This window comes from Stegostoma tigrinum, chromosome 35 (genome assembly GCF_030684315.1).
Source record: "Stegostoma tigrinum isolate sSteTig4 chromosome 35, sSteTig4.hap1, whole genome shotgun sequence".
Taxonomy (NCBI): domain Eukaryota; kingdom Metazoa; phylum Chordata; class Chondrichthyes; order Orectolobiformes; family Stegostomatidae; genus Stegostoma; species Stegostoma tigrinum.
In genome coordinates, this window is record NC_081388.1 from 22,752,902 (window position 1) to 22,773,991 (window position 21,090).

The 21,090-nt window shown below is 43.2% G+C and overlaps 1 protein-coding gene across 8 annotated transcripts in view; it reads left to right on the top strand.

The window, feature by feature from the left end:
- The window catches only part of LOC125447422 (non-receptor tyrosine-protein kinase TYK2), a 95,358-nt gene that overhangs the window by 27,056 nt on the left and 47,212 nt on the right, over window positions 1–21,090 (top strand). For all 8 annotated transcript variants that reach the window (XM_059639816.1, XM_059639814.1, XM_059639810.1 and 5 more), the window contains 4 exons: window positions 14,721–14,919; window positions 15,900–16,023; window positions 17,755–17,896; window positions 20,547–20,710. In XM_059639816.1, the coding sequence (XP_059495799.1) occupies window positions 14,742–14,919; window positions 15,900–16,023; window positions 17,755–17,896; window positions 20,547–20,710 (608 nt within the window). In that variant the 5' untranslated portion in view covers window positions 14,721–14,741. The remainder of the gene's footprint in view (window positions 1–14,720; window positions 14,920–15,899; window positions 16,024–17,754; window positions 17,897–20,546; window positions 20,711–21,090) is intronic.

The window sequence follows — 21,090 nt, forward strand, 5'->3', positions numbered from 1 at the left end:
GACTCAACGGGCTGAATGGCCTAATTCTGCAGCTGTATGTTGTGGTCTGCTCTGGTCTCTTGAGAGGATTTCTGAGATTGTTATCAACATCCCTGCAGGAGGAGGAATCTAAGGTTTTGGAGTAGAGTTGTTTTGAAGGAGGAACAAAATCAGGCCTGATGGTGATCTGTGATAATGGGAACTGCAGATGCTGGAGAATCCAAGATAATAAAGTGTGAAGCTGAATGAACACAGCAGGCCCAGCAGCATCTCAGGAGCACAAAAGCAGACGTTTCGGGCCTAGACCCTTCATCAGAGAGGGGGATGGGGTGAGGGTTCTGGAATAAGTAGGGAGAGAGGGGGAGGCGGACCGAAGATGGAGAGAAAAGAAGATAGGTGGAGAGGAGAGTATAGGTGGGGAGGGGATAGGTCAGTCCAGGGAAGACGGACAGGTCAAGGAGGTGGGATGAGGTTAGTAGGTAGGAGATGGAGGTGCGGCTTGGGGTGGGAGGAAGGGATGGGTGAGAGGAAGAACAGGTTAGGGAGGCAGAGACAGGTTGGACTGGTTTTGGGATGCAGTGGGTGGAGGGGAAGAGCTGGGCTGGTTGTGTGGTGCAGTGGGTGGAGGGGGCGAACTGGGCTGGTTTTGGGATGTCGTGGGGGAAGGGGAGATTTTGAAGCTGGTGAAGTCCACATTGATACCATTGGGCTGCAGGGTTCCCAAGCGGAATATGAGTTGCTGTTCCTGCAACCTTCGGGTGGCATCATTGTGGCACTGCAGGAGGCCTATGATGGACATGTCATCTAAAGAATGGGAGGGGGAGTGGAAATGGTTCGCGGGTGATCTGTTGAACAGTGGGCATATAATGCCATGGCAATGACCTTGAAATGTAAGAGATCTTGTCAACAGTGAAAGGATGACACAGGGTGAATCACTGGAGGACCCCTGGCAATTCCCACCACCTTGTGAAATGTAAAACATGATGTTATTGCTTCATGATTCATTCAGTATGATTTTTAAATGTTTTTAAAAGCAGCAACGTATGAACATTACCTCACGGTAAAAGTTTTTCAAACATGATAGCAGCCTGCCTCATTGGCATTTGTAGGGTTAAACAGACTTGCATGCTCAATGTGGTTTGTTCAGAAGTTAGGTTAGTGCAGTAGACTTGCAGGACCAAAAAAGGCTATGTTAGTCACATTTCATAGCTCACCCACAGAGATTGCCTCCACACTGCCTTCAGCCTTTGCTGACTGTTCTGCACACGCTGATGACGCTGCTGATCTTTCCATCTCAGTGGTGCTGAGTGCTTCCCCACAACTTCTCTATTTTGACTTTTGACTTTGATGTTTTCACAATAAACAAAAACCTCTCAGCAGCAAAACTGGTGGCTTATGCGGTGCTCAAGCCAGAGTGCACATTTCAGGGCATGGTGCCTAGAGATGATGGCTGGAAGGGAAATGGGGCACTGAGTGGCCATTGTTGAAGGCTCATTTGACAGTTTTGGTCCACATGACTGCCATAACATTTGACAGTGAAGGATTCCTGAGGAAAATTCTCCAGGTAATATTTATTTATTCACCTTTTAAGGGCCAGCATATAATCATGGGGATTGTACCTATCTGACCATCACAGGTAACCCTGTTCTGAAACTGGATAAAAGAAATTCCCGGAAACTAACATATCTTGCGGAGCGATGTTAATATTGTAAAATGTTCCAAGTTACTCTGACTGAGTTGGAAGTGGTCACTAAAAAATAAGTGTTAATGAGCAGTTTACAGAAGCCATCTTCAAGACTGGGGACCAAGTGACTGAAGACGTGGGAGGAAGATTTATTAGTGGCCAGAGATAGAGGAGTGAAGTGTATTGAGGAGGCCTGTAGGGCTTCCAGATGTTGCAAAAATGAAATGGTGAAGTTATTTAGGGATTTTTAAGATGAGGGTAGAATTGTAAATTTGAGACAGTGAGGAGCATGTTGGGCTCAATGGGACAAGAGTAAAGAAGGAGCTGAACTTTGTGCTGCCCATCATCTACAGTTTGGGTTAAGATGGAGATTATGGTGGATAGAGAATCACAAGGTTGTCAGGAGCAGCATTAGAAGAATCTAGCCAATAGCAAGAAATATGGCTGAGATTCTTCAAGGTGGTTGAATGGAGATGAGCAGTCTCAGGCAGAACTGAAAGACTTGGCTGGGTGTGGGAATGACTTGACTGGCAAAGAAGGTTAGAGCAGCATCTGAAGACAAAATGATATTTCTCCCAAGGTTTGGCTAGAGCAGGTTTGAGAATTATTCATTGGGTGTGGACACAGTATTTAGTAGCACAGAAGCAGTTGTGAGATGAAGGTCGGTGTTGGGGAGGTCAAGTTGTCAGTGACACATGTGAAAGCTGGAGTTTCAGGAAAATTACCTCTGGCTAGACGTGCTGTGGCTCCAGTCAGACAGGAAAGAAACTTATATATCCAAGACAGCAAGGCATCATCAAGAGAGACTGCTGCATGGCCATGGTCACAGAATCAAGATGGTACTCCGCTCGTGAGCAACTTCAGTCAAAAACTGTGGAGCTGGAAAAGCACAGCAGCTCAGCCGGCATCCAAGGAGCAGGAAAATAAACGTTTCAGGACTTTGCTGCTCCTTGGATGCTGTCTGACCTGTTGTGCTTTTCCAACTCTACATTTTTTGACTCTAGCTTCCAGTATCCGCAATCCTTATTGTCGTCTTGAGCTATCTTTGTGAGGATGAGCTGAACTCAGTTGGAGCACCACAAGTAGACAGGAGGAGAAGTGAAATCAGTAATGGTGTCTCATTGTGACAATAGTCCGGTGATTCTCACTGGAAAGTGTCAGCACAGTGGAGTAATGTAGTACTGCTACGTAACTGTGAACCAATAGCCAACAGCCACTCACTGTCTTGTTGCGTTCGTTGAGGGCAACTATTGTCTTTGAGCTAACAAGATGTAGAGCTGGATGAACACAGCAGGCCGAGCAGGAAGGCTGACGTTTCGGGTCTAGACCCTTCTTCAGCTGCACCTTGTTATCTCAGATTCTCAAGCATCTGCAGTTCCTACTATCTCCGAAACTATTGTCTTTGAGCTGATGCCTTCAGGAAAGGATACAGACAAAGCACTGAATTTGAGTGGAGCTGTTTGTAATTATGTCAGAACCATGAATGTTTTCTTAAGAGTTATTCTGCTCAAATTTACACAGCATGGCTTAATGAAAACCCAAGCAATGGATCAAGATTAATAGCCGGAGAGACTTTATAATTGTACTCCCCAACTTTTCCTGGATCAGACAAATATTGTTCCTTTCAATGGACTGTCAACAGTAGCATCTAATAGCCCTTCCTAAACTGGGTAGAGAATTCGTACAAAACAATACTCCTCCTTCAGTGACTTAACAAATGCTTTGGCCCCAGTCATTGAAATATTGCTTTAAAGAATCCCATTGCTTTAGTTTCTCATTTCTTTTCCTGCTAAATATGTTGTGGAACTAACAAGGCAGCTGAGATCAGCTGAGCAACGAACTGAGAGGGGAAGCGGGAGAATTGTAAAAGGAATCAAGTGAACATGCATCTCCAAGCAGAACCATTCCAGTTTCAGTGGTTGCTGAGCTCAGTGATACGAGCAAACTGAAGTGATTGAAAGATTGGAAGCAGTCAGTTTGTGAAATTGATTAACCACTTGTTTGGCTTTTTGTAGAGACTTAAACTGATTTTGCAGTGAAGTAGACAGGACAGCAGGTAAGCTTATAACCTTACGTTTTGTTTTGAATTGACTGTGTCATCTTCCCTCATGTTAATTTTAAAACAACCACGATTAGTTGCTTTTTATAAATTTTTTTCCTTTGTCTGTTGAGGTCTTGTCTGATTTTACCAGTGCTGCTGCAATCTTTTATTCCTCTTAACATATTGTCTCATGCTTCTGATCCATCTTCGGTATATTCTCAGTGTAGAATTTAAGACAAACTATTTCTCTGCAGGACTAGAGAATATCAATCACCTTAGATTCTCTAGACTGCACCTCTGTTGCCAACTTTCTGCCTTACAAGATATGACATTAGTATCACAAACCACTCAGCTCTGAAGCATACATGAGAATGATTTCAGAATCACAGTGCATTAATGTCAGGAAGAAAGTGCTGAAAAACCTGGACATTTACTCGATGGGACATTGTTAAGGAAGAATTCCGTAAGACCATAAGGCATAGGAGCAGAAATTAGGCCATTCGGCCAATCAAGTCGTCTCCACCATTCGACCATGGCTGATATGTTCCTCCACCACATTCTCCTGCTTTCTCCCCATAGCCCTTAATCCCCTTGATAATTAAGAACCTATCTATCTCAGTCTTAAACGTACCCAATGACCTGGCCTCCACAGCCTTCTGTGGCAGTGAATTCCATAGATTCACCACTCTCTGGCTGAAGAAATTTCTCCTTATCTCCGTTCTAAAGGGTCTTCCCGTTACTCTAAGGCTGTGCCCTCGGGTCCTAGACTCTCCTACAAATGGAAGCATCTTCCCAACACCCATTTTGTCCAGGGATTCAGTATTCTGTAAGTTCCAATTAGATCCCCCCCTCATCCTTCTAAACTCCAATGAGTATAGTCCCAGAGTCCTCAAACGTTCCTCATAAGTTAAACTTTCCATTCCTGGGACCATTCTCGTGAACTTCTTCTGAACCCACTCCGCCCCGGCCAGTACATCCATCCTGAGATGTGGGGCCCAAAACTGCACACACTACTCCAAATGTGGCCTGACCAGAGCCTTATAAAGCCTCAGTAGTACATTCCTGCTTTTATATTCAAGTTCTCTCAAAATAAATGCCAACATTGCATTTGCCTTCCTGACTACTGACTCAGCCTGAAAGTTTACCTTGAGAGAATCCTGGACTAGAACTCCCACGTCTCGGTGCACTTCAGACTTCTGAATTCTCTCCCCATTTAGAAAATAGTCCATGCATTTATTCTTCTTGCCAAGTGCATGACCTCATACTTTCCCACGTTGTACTCCATCTACCACTTTTTGCCCACTATCCTAACCTGTCCAAATCCTTCTGAAGCGTCGCCACCTCCTCAATACTACCTGTCCCTCCACCTATCTTTGTATCATCTGCAAACTTAGCCAGAATGCCCACAGTTCAAAGTGAAAAGTTGTGGTCCCAACACTGGACCCTTGCGGAACACCACTCGTCACTGGCTGCCATTCTGAGAAAGACCCCTTTATCCTTACTCTCTGCTTTCTGACTGACAGCCTATCTTCTATCCATACTAGCACACTGCCTGGAATACCATGGGCCCTTATCTTACTCAACAGCTTTCTGTGTGGTGCCTTATCAAAGGCCTTGGAGAAGTCTAGGTAGAAAACATCCATTGGCTGTCCTTGGTCTACCCTACTCGTTACTTCCTCAAAGAATTCTAGCAGATTTGTCAGGCATGACTTCCCCTTGATGAAACCATGCTGACTTTGCCCTATTTTACTATACATTTCCAAATATTCAGAAATCTCACCCTTTACAATGGACTCAAATCTTAACCCACGACCGAGGTTAGGCGAATCTGCCTGTAATTTTCCATTATTTTGCCTTACTCCCTTTTTAAACAGGGTTGTTATGTTAACGATTTTCCAGTCCTCTGGAACCCTCCCTGACTCTAGTGATTCCTGAAAGATCGCTACTAACACTTCTACTGTCTCTTCAACTATCTCCTTTAGAACTTTGGGGTGTAGTCCATCTGGTCCAGGTGATTTATCCACCTTCAGGCCGATCAGTTTTACTTGTACTTTTTCCTTGGCGATGGCCACCATATTCAGCTCTGTACCCTGACTCTGTCGAATTATTGGGATGTTACTCATGTCTTCCACTGGGAAGACTGACGCGAAGTAATTAATCAGTTCCTCAGCCATTTCCTTGTACCCCACTACTATTTGAAAAACGGGAATGTTTTTATGCAGAAAGCTTTGCCAAAAGGATAGAAGACGTGGGAGCTTTTCAACTTTTGTCATCTTGGATCAAGGAATAAATAGGATAAAGTTGTTGCCACTGGTTGGTGAATCGATACCATGGGTTCTCCATTGACGATTATCACCAGAAGAGTTGCAATGCAAACCTTTGAGGAAAGGGCTGCTCCAACAAGGGATGCTGAACTACAGATGACCATCAAGCCAGGGATTAACACCTGCAAGAGAAGTGAAAAGTTTGATAGGGAAATGTACAAGTTATTTCGACAAAGCGAGGCGGAGTTACCGCATTTTATTTAACCCCTCAGTCAGTTGCAACAAATCTGTTTCCGTTTTTGGCATAAAGCTATCATACTTGAATTTAGCCAGGACAATTGGATCAAAATGAAGGACAGCCAATTCAAAGACTTTTTTTAGTGATGGAGAGTAGAGTTTTATTACCTACAGCCTCCCAAAAAATAGTACAACACCACACCACACGCGCACACCCCACACTCTCACACACACGCGCACGCACACACACACACATGGGAATGAGTGCTTAGGGGTGTCAAGAACAGACAGGAAGGCAAATACAGTGACAGATCTTGGGAGTCCCTTAGTTGCATGAATGAAACAACCTGAGTCAGTGTTCAGTTGCTGTCTTGTTTCTTTATAACTCAAGGCCACAAGTGTTGTCCAATTCTCAGTGAATTGGTGTTGTTCAAGTTGCTTTTTATTGCTCATTTCTGAGATTGAGGGATTGACAGAGAAAAGATTCCAGTATCCTTATTGTTATTGTCAATATTGCTTTTCTCGTGCTTTATTGCTCAAAGCATACTGCTGAAATACGGTTCATTTGTAAATTTCAATTGTTGCTCCATTGTCTTTAAAAACTTGAATGCCCTGCAGGTTACTGGTTATCTCTAATAGCGAAGTAATCATGCAAATGTGAGGAAAATGAGATGCAGATTTCTTGATAGCTTCCTGAGTTTGTTTCAAGATAGTAATTCTGAGACAGCCAGTTTCATGCATTCCATGTGAGTTGCCTGAGCTTCGGTTGACCAGCCATTTTAGATCAGCAGAGTTTTTGTCAAAGCTGTTTTCAGTTCATGAAAGCTTCAGGTATTAAAATCCAAATGATGACATTTGAACAAGGTTATGAGCATATTTAAAATGGTCTCTGACAGTATACTGAAAGACACGTCAATTGTCTTAGTCCCAGTACATCACTGCAGGAATTTCTCAGGATTGTGTTTGAGGCCCAACAAACGTGAATTTGCTTCATCCATGACTGTTCCTCCATTATAAGGTCAGATGTGGGGGTGTTTGCTGCTTACTGCCCAATGTTCAGGATCACTCAGCAGACACTGAAACAATCTGTGTGCCTAAATGCAAAAAGATTGAGAAAGTCTAGGCTTTGGCTGATATGTGGCAAGAATACAATTTACTTGTTAATTGTTCAACAATAATCATCTCAAATAAGGGAAAATTTAATCATTGTCCATTAGTTTTAAATGACGTTGAAATGACATTTCAATTCCATCTGTACCATCATGTTGAACTGTGTGCTGCATGGAAGCAAATGGAGTCCTGCTACGCTCAAAATAGTAAAATGAGAGCAACTGCACTCTGGGAGTTGCCAATTGTCTGAATACATCAGGGCAAAACGATTTATGACTTTTCTCTAATCCCTAGATGGCCTAAAGTGTTTTGCAGCTAATAAAGGGGATCTTATCTGTAGTGTAGAGAAACCCATCCACCAGTTTACATGCAGTAAGATCTCCGAAACATCAAGCCGATAATGACAAGTTGATGATGTTTGGTGACGTTGGGAGGAGGGCTGGTGTTGACTGTATGATGTAGTTGTTCTTAATAGGGTCATGGTCTCTAGTGCTCAGCTGGAAGGACAAAGACCAGCCTTGAGCTCACATATCATCTGAAAGGCGCCACTTCCAATTTTACAGAACTCAGCGCAGTGTTTGGATGTCTGCCGAAATTATGTGCACAGGTCTTTGAAGTGGGACTTTAACCAAAAACCAATGAGTCATTCATGTCTCACTGAAGAATGGTACTGTCTTGCTGAAAGAGTAGCACTGCTGCTTTTGGGTGTGTTTACTCTGAGAATCAAGAGAGGCACCAAAGATTGCGCCTCGTTCTGAATGTGTGACATATTGGTGTGCTGCATAAATGCCTGACTGCCACATGAGAGTTTAGAAAACAAATTATTTACAAAGCTGCTGTCCCTTCAATAGGAAACTATAGATTTTAAAAACAAGGGAATATTAGGCTGTGCTAAAAGACAACAAGTAATATTGATACATAAATAGTGGAGCAGGTTTTGTGATGCAACAAGTAAACATCTACTTTAGCATCACATTTTCCACCTTTCGTGCTCCAAGGCAGGAGCAGCACCCAACCAATGAGTTTATTCGAAGCAGCATTTACTTGTACAGTGACTGCAATGTAGCATTCTGCAACTCGGATGCTGCTGTTCGGTTTTGTTTCTGTAGCTGTGACTGAGGATTGAAAAAGGCATCTAAACGTGCGTATACAGCTTAAATGTCACTGTAATTTCACCTTTAGCTTAACATTTGTGGTTTTAACAAGGGTCACAGAGGTAGCTTTATAAATGTAAGCCCATTGAGAGAAGGTGATTGTCAGTTTTGGAATATTTTGCATTGTTGTTCAGAGAATTAACTTCAAAGTCAGCAGATCAGGTTAGCATCTTGATTTGCAGTACTGTATTCCAATAGAGATCAGAAAAATCAGAAGGTAGAAATGGAAATGGTCAAAGCTTACTGGGTGGAAGTATTATTGTGGAAGGGAAGCTAGGACAGGATTGACCATGGTGATCGCAATCACATCAGTCAGGTTTTGAGTTAAACATATTTCCAGGTAATCGTCACTCATGTTAAATCCTGAGAAAATCAGAGACGAGGAAATGAAGGAAAAGTCCAGGATGGACCATTTAATTTCTTCAATTTAAAAAAAATATTTTTCACTTAATTTTTGAATCAGCCTATTTAGAATATTATTATACACCTTGAGAGGATGGATCTTGAACCCTGGCCTCCTGGCTCAGAGGTATGGATGCTACCACTGCATCATAAGAGGGCTATAATTGCCATAAAGGCAAAAACTCCTGCTCTTCATCGTGTTTCTAACAGTATTACCCAAGGTTACCAGAGATAATGGCATTGTGGTGAATTTGCTATGTTTGTGACACAGAGATAACAAGGTCTAGAGCTGGATGAACACAGCAGGCCAAGCAGCATCAGAGGATCAGGAAAGCTGACGTTTTGGGCCAAGACCCCCCTTCAGAAAATGTTCATTTTCTTCATTCTTCATTTTCTGAAGAAGGGTCTAGGCCCAAAATGTCAGCCTTCCTGCTCCTCTGCCGCTTGGCCTGCTGTGTTCATCCAGCTCCACACCTTGTTATCTCAGATTCTCCAGCATCTGCAGTTCCTGCTATGTTTGTGACACTACAGGTTTGACAGTAGCACGTCCCTGGTGAGTTCACTTCTGGCCTTGGGTGCTGCCTATTGAACCTAAGCTGCTGAACTGAAACCAAAATGCACCAGTGGTGACTAGCCATTTTTGGGAGGCCATGGCCTGGCCTTATTATCGTGAGTCTATCTCTCCAGTCACTTGGATAAACTTCTTGGGACCCGAGTTTGAACCCTAGAATCATTCACAAGGGACAGTGATGAGTTGGTTGGTTTGTGACTTTATAAAGTGTACTACCCAAGGTAAAGGGCTGCTGTGCGTGCAGTGGTGGTGTCTCCTAGTCTGAGCCAGGTAGGCCTGGGCTCAAGACTCACCTGTCCTAAGGTGTGGACGTAACGTCTCCCAATGGGTTGATTTTAAAAATGTCTACAAGTTGTGGGTGGCTCAGCCCATCAGGATATTGAGGATAAAGCAAAACCAGATTTTCAGACAAGGAATTCTGCTGTTGGCTAGCAAACCTCTTTGAGAGTTTTTGTGGTACAGTGTTAGTGTTCTTGCCTTTCAGCCAGAAGTCTATGTTCAGATCCTGCCTGCTTATGGTGGGCTTAAAGAAGCATGGATAGCCAGTATGTCATATTTGTTGGACACAAACAGCGTAGTGCTGATGTTTATGCTTGGTGCAAATCTCTCTCGACTTGGTTCACTTCCCCCTATCAGGATGTTTTTTCTTATTCTTTCTTCCTAACTTCTTCAATCCAGCTACTTACTTTCCAAGTTTCATGTGCCTGACTTGTCAACAAAATCAACCTGAACAACTTGCTTCTCTGTGCACATTATGCACACTTCAAAACCCAAACCTAGCTTGGTGATGGCGTTGTGAGTGGTGCGTGAGTGGGATTTGGTGTCACTTCAGATAGTAGCAGAAGTCTGAAGGTCCAGAAGTATTTAACAATGAATAAGATCAGAGTTTTAGTAACACATTTATGCTTCAGGACATGTGAAGGACGCATCTAAAAAGTGAAAGAAAGGGGCTGTTATGGAGCATCAGGAGAGTCTTTACCTCCAAGCCAGAAGGCCCACCTGCCTCTGAGTGTCATAACACATCAACATATGTTTTCTGTACTGTGGGGATTCTATTATTAGGCTGATTAAATGCCAGTTAAATATTGCTATCATATCTGCTTCTGCCACCTCTCTTGGCAATGTGTTCCCAGATACCTACCACCCTCTGTTTTTAAAAAAAATTCTTGCACATGTCCTTTAAACTAATGTTTAAACTGATCTCCACCCTAGGGGGAAAAGACACTGACTATCCACCCTATCCATTGCCTGACATAATTTTATATACTTCTATTGGGTTGTCACTCAGCCTCCAGTGGTCTCGTAGAAACAATCCAAATTTGTCCAGCCTCTCTCTACAGCTACTATAATCCAAGCCCGGTAACACTCCAGTAAATCTCTCTCTCACTCTCCAAAGTTTCCACCTCCTTCCAATAGCATGGTGACCAGAACTGTCTGCAATACTCCAAATACTGCCTGACTAAAGTTTGTACAGCTGCAACATGATTTGCAGCATTTATATTCATTGCCCTGACTGAAGGCAAACATGCTGTACACTTTCTTTACCACCTTATCCACTTGTGTTGCGACTTCGCTACTTCTGCCCTCACTAGCACGTAGCGCAGGGAGCAACCCCGAGGTTAAACCTTTAGAGGTCCTCAACTTTGTACCTAACACCCTGAATTCCTTTTGCAAGACCCTGTCTCTCTCTGCTGGTGTCATTAGTACTAATATGGACCACGATTTCTGGCTGCTCACCCTCCCCTTTCAGGATATCCTGTGCCTGCTCAGAAATATTCTTGACCCTGACACCAGGCAAGTATCCTGGAGTCTTGGTCAGGGCCACAGAACTGCCTGTGTGGAGCACTGACCCTATTTACTGCTGCTCACCTACACTTTGGCTCTGTTGTACAGCAGGGAGAGTTAGTCATGGTGCCACTGATCTGGCTGCTACTGCTGTTTTCCTCTGGGAGGCCGTACTCCCGAACAGTATCCCAGTTTATATCCCCTCAATGGGTATCAGCTTCTGATGACTCTCAGTATGTGCTAATTTTTGATCATATTACTTCAGAGAGATGATGAAACAGTGTCATTAGTTTTAGCTGGTGAATAGAATATTGTTACTGGTCAGAGCATTCAAACGCTAGCATGCATACCATGTTTGCACTTGGTTTACAGCACTGAGGATGTTCATGTTGCTTTGGTTTTGTAGATAAAGAAACAATGGAGTAATTTTGAGGAATTTGCTGAACTTTATTTCAATCCCTGCAGTAACTGTTGATAATGTCATCTTTCTCCTAAATGCAGAAGGAATGCTTGGGAATTCCATTTTTTTTTGCAGGTATGAATTTCGCAGTGAGCACATTATTCCGACAAGACAAATGATTGCTGATTATTGCTTGGCATTTTGAGTTGAATTGTAGTAATTCATCACCATCCTCTGCAAACAAATGTATTTTGTCAAAACTGAACCAAAAAGATAAAGGCATTTACCTGCATCAGTCCAGTATCTGTGGTGAGGCCACTGACTTGTGTCAGGACATTGGGTGTTAAAATGGACCTGTATAGCCCTGTTACTAATTAACAGAAAGGAAGCATTCCTGCTGCTGTTGTTGGATGTACTGTTACAGCAGGACTGGGAATCACCGGACAGAGAGCCCTCCTGTTCAGACTTGTGTGAAGCTGCTGCAGTGTCAAGGCTGAAGGCTTGGCTCCTGTGCCAGTGTATTCCAGGAGGAGAGGAGTGAAGGAAGGAAAGTTCAATTTTAGGTGGGGGTGGGAAAGTGAGTTTGTCAGGGGAACTGACTGTGGGAGCTTGGTGAAGGAGAACTTGTGTGGAGCTAAATTCAAGTGCTGCTAAAATCTGAAGTTCTGTGGGTTCATCACTTCCCCTTCCACTCTATTCCTTCCTGTCCCAAAGTGGAGACTTCCTGTTCCATGTTTACAAGTTACCTTGATGTTAAGATACCTTAGAATTTGAAATAAAAGCATTTGATACAGGCATTTGGCTGCTCATGCCTCATTATAAAATTCTTACGCTGGCTTTTAAGGCCCTCCAAGTCATCTCTCCTTTGAATCTCTCTCTCTCCACCTCCAACCTACAACACGTGGAAATCTGATGCTCCTCTGATTCTGCATCTTGCCTGTGCCTGATGTTGATTACTCCACAACTGTGACTTCAGCTGGCTAGGCCTTTATTGCAGTAATTTCCTCCCTAAATCTCAACTTTCTCTACCTCTATTTACAGAATCCTGTTCAAAATCTACCTCTTTTGTTTGGCTGTCCTAAAATCACTGCCAGTGTCTAAAGTTGTTTGATATTACTCCTGTTTCGAAATTTGGGGCATTTACTGTTAAAGGCACTATATTAATACACATCTTTGTATAGCTGCGCTGTCCAGCGCTTGAAGCAATTGTAACCAGTAACAGTGTGGTGTGATAAAGCAAAAACATTTTACTTGTTGTATTGGCATATAAATGCTGCCTTACCTTGTGCACAGGACCAAGGATGGCTGACAGATCATACGAGGCTTTGAAAGATCAGTGCTGGAAATGCACAGCAGCTCAGGCAGCATCTTTGCAGAGAGGCAGAGCTCATCTTACAGGCTGAGGCATCCTTTTATCAGTCATTTCTGACTTTATTCCAATTCCCAAGAGAAGTCATACATAACTCTGTTACATTCGCTTCTCCTTCCACAAAGGCTGCCAGACTCTGTCCAGCACTCTGTTTTTATTTTAATTTTGCAGCATCAACGGTCTTTTCCCTTTGGATACAAGGCTTCATTTACTTTGTGCGTTTTGAGAACTCAAGCTCTGGAAAGTGTGTGCGACCCCTCCTGTGCTCAGCAATCATTTTGAGATTTTGGGTGTGACAGGTTGTTGGTCACTGGTCTGGGATGTTTTTTACTTTTTTACCTCATTTGGATGCACAAGACTTGCCTTCCACATGCACCATTTCCCTCATTAGCTTTCTTCAAAACCACTGATTAGTGAGAATTTGCTGGATAATGGCAAGTTTTTATTGCAGGTAGTTAGCTTATATTGTGTTATTTATATGTTCAGTTGATGTACTGCCCACTTTGACCTTTACAAAAGCCGTTACAGCTGCTGGTTTTCATCTCATGTCAAAAAATCTCGGAATCTTGACGAAACTCAGTGATACAACACGTTTGTGTGGAAATCAATCAGCTGTGCTTTCCGGGGTTGATGAGAAGCAGATGCTGAGCCATGTTGTTCAGGGTAGGGATGCTCAGAGAAATGATCTCTTTTGCGTAGGGTTTAAAGGAGACAAAACTGATGAGGAATTCCAGAGAGTCCTGTTGACTGAAGGCTCAACAGCAGAGTGAATGAACAAATACTGAAGCAGAAATAACTTGCCTTTATATCATGCCTGGGAGAGTCAATACCTCCCATAGTTCTGTTTGGTTTGTCATAGTTCTCTGTGAACAGGAACTCTGCTTTTGCAGGCAAAATGAATATCTGGAACATTTCTTAGAAGGAAAACTGTAAGGTTGTATGTGGAGCTGCTGGTTCTGGTTGGAATGTGGGAAATGATTGACTTTTCCCAGGGAGTTATACATTCTGCAATGGAACAATTTCAAGCACCTCATTTGTAATTTCCCCCATTCATTGCATTTTGCCTGCTGCACAATCCTGCTTTAATTAAGAGACTTTCTGTCTTGTGTTTGCTGTAGTTTATAGAGACAGAGTTCAAACTGGTTTTGTTTACTGTAGTGTATTGAGTCATTGATGTTAAGTAAACACTGATGCAAGTTATTGGTCCACAAATAGTGGTATTGGACTCTATGATGACCTGCACCACTTAATAAACTGGTGAATCCCCTGATCCTTCAAAACCGATGGTAGTGCTGATCCCAAAGTGCTCCAGTGCTGGGCACCCTCAAACTCGCCCCTTCAGGCAGTGCAGCACCTTCTCCAGGATCACCACCCACCCACCTGCTGTCAGTGTGGCACTTCTTCAGGCTTCCTCCTCCCTGCCAACTTCCATCCTCCCTCCCTCCCATTCCATCAGCTCCCTCCTTCCCTTTCTCCTCTCTACTCCCTCCTCCTCTCCTCCCTCCACATGATGTGACAGCATTCCCTTGTAATTCCCCACTGGCAGTATATTTGTTTGCCCTGAACCATTTGTCCATCACGTGCTCAAGTGCTTGGGTAAAAATTGAATTCAGAATCTCTGCAAAGCAGTGTCCATGCACTGAGCCAGAGCTGTCAATGAATTATCTGGGAAAACCTGCCCGTGGTGATGATGTTAACTCTGGTGTGGTCCCTTTCTGTTCCAGACTACATTTTGAATCAGAAACATGGCACTGTGCCCCTGCACCGTGACGAACTCTGACACCAAGCTGGATGGATGCCACTCTTCAGCGCCAGGCTTGAGGGTGCACCTGTACTGGTCAAGCGAAGGCCCACAGGATCTTGTTTTTACTGAAGGGGAGATGGTTGCAGAAGACATATGTGTTCTGGCTGCACAGAAATGTTGTAAGGAAGATTTGATTTCTCTCATCAATGTTGCTGGCATGTCTATAGTTTTTATCTTTACCCAGCTGGAGTTCAGGTGGTTTGTTTCAGTACAATGGGATATGAATGCGCCCCTAGAGTGTACGTTCAGAACAAGAAGTCCTGTGCTGGCTCATGATAGTTGGGGCAGCAATAGGGTGTTTACCCTTCCCATGGAAAGTCTAAGGCCAGAGGTGAGGCATTCCCACGTGCGTGTGCGGAGGGTGCTGCTGGGGTTTGATGAGGTAGAATGTCAGTATGTTCACCATGGAGCCCCTGCAATGGTGCATACTTTGGCACCTGTGCACGCAGAAATGGCTGGCTCACTGGATCGCTGGCTTGTGGGTTATCTGCTAGACAATGGTGAATGGAAACTGCACAGTTGCAGTTCCTGGTCCCTCCTGTGAAATGCATGTGTGTGGACAGTGGTTGAGAACAGGATAGTGCTACGCTGCCATACTTATCCATCAGTATTAAGAGAGCAGGCTCTCACACGCCTGGGTGCAGCTAAGCAACTGGCGCCAGTGGAATTGTCTTGTCAGGACGGCTGGAATATCAAAAGGTGAAGAGAACATCCAACACAGCAAAGGGAAGAAAAAAGTCAGAGTAACATCTATTCATCGCCAGCTGCAGAGCCCATTAGTCTGCCCAGTGCTCCCAGTTCTAATTTAGGAGCTGATCACTGACCCTCAGTCCCATGGCATTGCATGGATTAACCCTGCCACAAAAAGTAAATTCTATACCAGGTGCAAAAATAGAAGCTGCTGGCAAAGCTCAGCAGGTCTGGCAGCATCTGTGAAGAAAAGAAATCAGATAATGTTTTGGGTCCAGTGACCATTCCTCAGAACCAGGTGTGCTGCTACTTTAACTCCAAAGTAACACTGATTACCCGGAGAGAAACTGAAAGCATGAACCTAATGATTTAATTTGTGCTTTTTTTCTCCCTGCCCCGCCTCCCCAAGCCATTTCCCCACTGTGCCACAACTTGTATGCACTTTGTGACTTAAAAGAAAATCTTTGGTTTCCTCCGAATCATATCTTCAAGATTGACAAGGACCTGTGTTTGACTCTGCACTATCGTATGAGGTATGTAGACAGCTCACATATTCACCATCAGTGCAGCTCATTGCTACATCCTGATGGAAATAAAGTAAGGACTTTCTGAAAGCTCAGAATCCACTGTTGAGACCCAGTACTGTGATTTCAAAACCAGCTGCATTTTTGTCAAAATCTCACCCCTGGATTTCATGGGGAGTGGAACGACTTTAAGCTAATGGGGAAATACACCCTGTAATACCCTCCTGACCAAGACATGATAAAGAATCATCTCTTTAGGGGAAGTAATGGCCTAGTAAGAGAGTTGTACAGCATGGAAACAGACTCTCTGGTCCAACCAGTCCACATCAACCATAATCCCATAACCTAGTGCCATCTGCCTGCGCTTGCCCCATAGCCCTGCAAACGTTTCTTATTCATGTGCTCATCCAAATGTTTTTTAAACATTGCAACTGTACCTGCATCCACCACTTCCTCTGGAAGTTCATGCCACACACAAACCAGCCTCTGTTTAAAAAAAATCCCCTCATATCTTTTCAAAATTTTTCTCCTCTCACCTTAAAAATACATCCCTTAGTCTTGAAATCCCATGCCCTAGGGAAAAGACACCTGCCGTTCAGACTGTCTTTCCCCCCATTGATTTTGTAAAACTCTAAGGTCACCCTCTCAACCTCCTATGCTCCAGTGGAAAAAGTCCCAGCCTATCCAGTCTGTTCTTCTGGCTCAAATCTTCCATTCCTGTCAACATCCTCATAAATCTTTTCTTAACCCACTCCAACTTATGATATTCTTCTCTAGCAGGGTGATCAGGACAGGACACAGTACTCCAGAAAAGACCTCACCATCCTCAAAGTAACATTCCAACTCTTATACGCAAAAGTGAGCCGTGATGGCAAACATGCTAAACACCTTCTTAACAACCCTATCTCTAAGTGATGTAAACTTCACAGAATTATGTACCTGAACCTCTAGGTCTCTTTGTTCTACAACATTGTCCAAAGCCCTAGTTTTAATTGCATAAGTCCTGCCTGTTTTTGTTTGACCAAAATGCAAAACCTTGCATTTATCTAAATTAAACTCCATCTGCGACTCTTCACCCCATTGAACCTTCACTGTCTGCTATAGCACCAATGTTGGGGTAATCAGCAAACCATGCTTTTTATATTCTCATCGAAATCATTTGGCAATGTGCTATTACCGCCAGACTGCTAATCCAGAGACCCAGCCATTGTTCTGGGAAGCTGGATTCAAATCCTGCCACAACTGATGGTGGAGTTTGAATTCAATAAAAAAAGTCAAAAATTTAAGATTCTAATGTTGACCATGAATCCATTTGTTGATTGCTGGAAAAAACCCATCTTAATCACTCATGTCCTTTCGGGAAGGAAACTGCCATCCTTACCGGTCTGGCCTACATGTGAATCCAGACCCACAGCAATAGTGTTGACTGTTAACTGCCCGATGGGCAATAAATGCTGCCCCAGCCACGCTGCCCTCACCTGTGAATGAATAAATAAAATGCTGGAAAGTTACTTAGAAATTGTGTTTGGGACATTTTAAACAGAACCTCACAGTATCCCATCTTTTCCTGATGGATTTGCTGAATGGTTTACTGTTTTTGACTTCAATTGTTGATGGGCTCTGCCTGTCAACTATGACTGAAGCTAATCACAGGGAGCTAGGCAGTAAGACTGTATGAACTCCCTTTCAAGGCGGCGGTAAACCTCATGCTTTCTTAATCACTGTGCCTTCTGCCTGTAGGTTTTATTTCAAGAACTGGCATGGCATGTCTGAAAAGGAGCCTCAGGTATACCGATGGACACCGAAGAGGAATGACTATGAGAAATTCGACCAAGGCAGCCCTCTGTTTGACCACATGTCACTCAACTACATCTTCTCACAGGTGGGCAGAGACTCTATCAAGGTTTTTGCAATCCAAGATTTAGGTGTGTATGCATGGAGAGGGAGTGCTATGCAGGTAGATTTCCCAATGGCATATTGTTTGCTTTGTGCCACATATTGGCTCTAGCCCAGCTCTAACTCCTCCCATCTGTGCTTCCTTAATCCTGTCTTATCTCTGCGTGTGCAGAGCATTGTTGAGAAGGTTACAAGACACACCTTATTCTGGAAGCTTTTCTCGACTGTTTGGTAATTTTGTTTTATTCCAGAAAGGCTTTGTTTAACCTGAATATCACGTATATTTATGGTGTGGTAAGAAACCAACCCTGAAAAATATCACAACTTGAATAAAAGTAATTCTTGCCTTGCAGAGAGTGGTGCATTTGCGTTCGAAAAATGCTCCCTGTGAGCTTGTACAGTAAAGACAATCAGATTTGATGCTATGGTTACTTAGAAAGTTGCCCATGTTATTGAAACCCAACGCATGTGCAGGTGTAGAATTTATTTTCAGATGAGCCCTGACTGTTGCCAGCCATGTGGTTGGCACAGGTTGCACTGTGGCCCTCCAGGACTTTGCGCCAGTGGTCACTATAAGTGTAAATTCTGTTTGTCCTATTAATGCTGCATCACCCCATTGTGACTCACTGAAGCTTGTCATAAAAATTGTTCCTGATTTTTTGCCCTTTACCAAATCTCTCTTAACTCCCTGCAACCCACATCAGCAACTATCCCATTTTAAATTCAATTGATTGTCCATTTGTGCTCTCCTGGCCTGTCTTAATTCTTTAATGTGCAGGTATTTTCAATGGTCAGGCTCATCACTACAGTCACATAATCCACAGGCATATTTTCCCTGTGTGACCTTTGACTATGGAAGTCATCGCAGCCAGTTCTCCTGTTCTTACCCGGTGCACTCGTTTGCACTTTTCCAGTAAGCAGAATCACTGGGAAACATTTAGGCTAAAGAGTCTTTGCTTTTTATTAAACAAAATGAAATACTGACGATCTGAAATAGAAACAGCAAGTGCTAGAGAAGCACTGGCCTGTTTACAGCGGTAGAATGAGCAACAGTTGATCTTTTGGTCCAGTGAGACTTTTCGTTGGAACTGGTGATCAGAAGATGAGCCATGTCAGACTTGTACTGAAATAGGAAATAAAGAGTAGGAAGTTTAAGATTCAGAATATGTTTTGGCACTTTTTTCTCCTTCCCCCTCCTTCCCCCTCCTCCATCCACTGCACTCCAGCTGTGGGAGAGTATCCAGGCCTGCTGCTTGTTTATTACACATTATGGTTTGATTGGATTGACAAGATTGCTTTGCAGTTTACCCAAGCAGTTCTACTGAGTACAGTATCATTGCAAACCCTCCAGTGCCAGAGGTGTAGTGCTTTTTGATTGAGATGTGGCTGTGATTCTTAGCTGTTCACAGAAAGCTGGGGATTTTACAGCCAACTGGACCCAAATTAACCCCTTAAACTAATATCACCAAAAATGGACGATCCAATCATTTATAATTGTGGGATCTTGCTGTGTTAAAACTGGCTGCTGCTGACAAAATTACGGTTGGTTGGCTTCAAAATAATTTCTGGCTGAACCCCTCTCTGACAATTAAGCCAAAACACAATCCTCAAACTGCTGTGATGGGATCAGAGATTCCCCTCCAATAATTACCCCCAAAACACCCAGAGAAGCTCACCTTTCACTTCATAGTCTATTAGAAGAGTGGCTAAAAGAAAGAAAATCCCTGATCTCCACCTTCTAAATAACAAGAAACAATTTATTTATTTAACCCTAACAATGAACAACGAAACAGAATTACTAACAAGCCAAACAACACCCCCCAGACTACTAACTCCTTCCTAACTGGTCTAAATTCTAAACCCAATTAATAAGATAACAGTAAATGAAAACTTGATCTCTTCAAGTAGGCTCAGAATGTCTCTCTTGGAAAATTCCGACTTCTCTGATCAACTATCAAGAACATCTTCTCTTTCATCTGTTCTATCTGTTATTTCCACTGTGAGAATTTGCAACTAAAGACCTTTGGGGCTCTTTAGAGAGCCTAATTTTTTTGTGAAAGCAAGGGTTTAACTCTCAGATGGCAGACTTACTTTCACTGTAGCTGAGGCCTTTAATAGTCTCTCCTCAGATGGCAGTAGGCTCTCTGCCAATTTTCAAAAGTGTCCTCATCTTTAAACCCGTAATGACATAATAGTATTTCTTAAGTAGGATTGGTTTGATGTTGTCAACTCCATTATATTTAAATTCAGTTGGCTTTCTGTATCCCGATGCTTGGTTTAAATTAATTAGCCACATTCAAACTGCGTATCTTGGTAGAAGCACCACTTGGCAGTTCAATATAAAATGTTTCCATTCTGGCACTCTGTGTGCACAGTAATTGTAAACTTCCAAATACAGACCAAGCACAAGCTCTTAAAGACACCACAGTACCACTTTTCCCCACAATCATTTTTGCCAACAAATTCCAACTTCCTGCCTTCCAAATCATAAATACTTTGTAACTTCGCAACATAATTGTTCCAGTTACTTGAGAGCTGTGATTAAGAATTTTAGAAAAACATTGGCAATCCACTGATGAAATCTGCCTGGTGTTATTGGAGGTTGGTTGATCGCTGATATTTTGATGTATTTCTAGGGTAAACACGATTTTGTTAATGGTATCGCTCCTCTCAAAGAACCACAGAATGAGCAGGAATTACACGTCTTCCAAAACGAGAGCCTGGGAATGGCCGTGCTGCATCTTTCATACATTGCAGTCCTGAGTGGCCGCTCACTTAGTGAAGTGGCCAAGGAAATAAGGTGTGTGAGTCAGCAGGTGTAAGTCTGTCAGAATGTATGACATGGTCACTTCACAATGGCAGAATGCTTCCCTTAAATCCTTGGGTGAATTTGTAAGAGCCCAGATGCTGGAGATTTGACTGAGGTGTTTATAAGTGTCGTAGATAACGACATGAGGAAGTCATATGTTTTCCACTTTTGGGGAGATGTTGTGGGGGATGGAGAGCAAAGGAAACAACAGTTGGGAAGCGTTTCCCCATTGAGATTGGAAGTAGATGGTGAAAAGTCGCCACACAGAATGAGCACGGAAGAAGAAGTTGCGGGGGCTTAGGAATCAGGAAATCCGTTCGGACGTTGAACGTTGGTATACTATGTGCCGGGGTAATAAGTAGCTTACAATA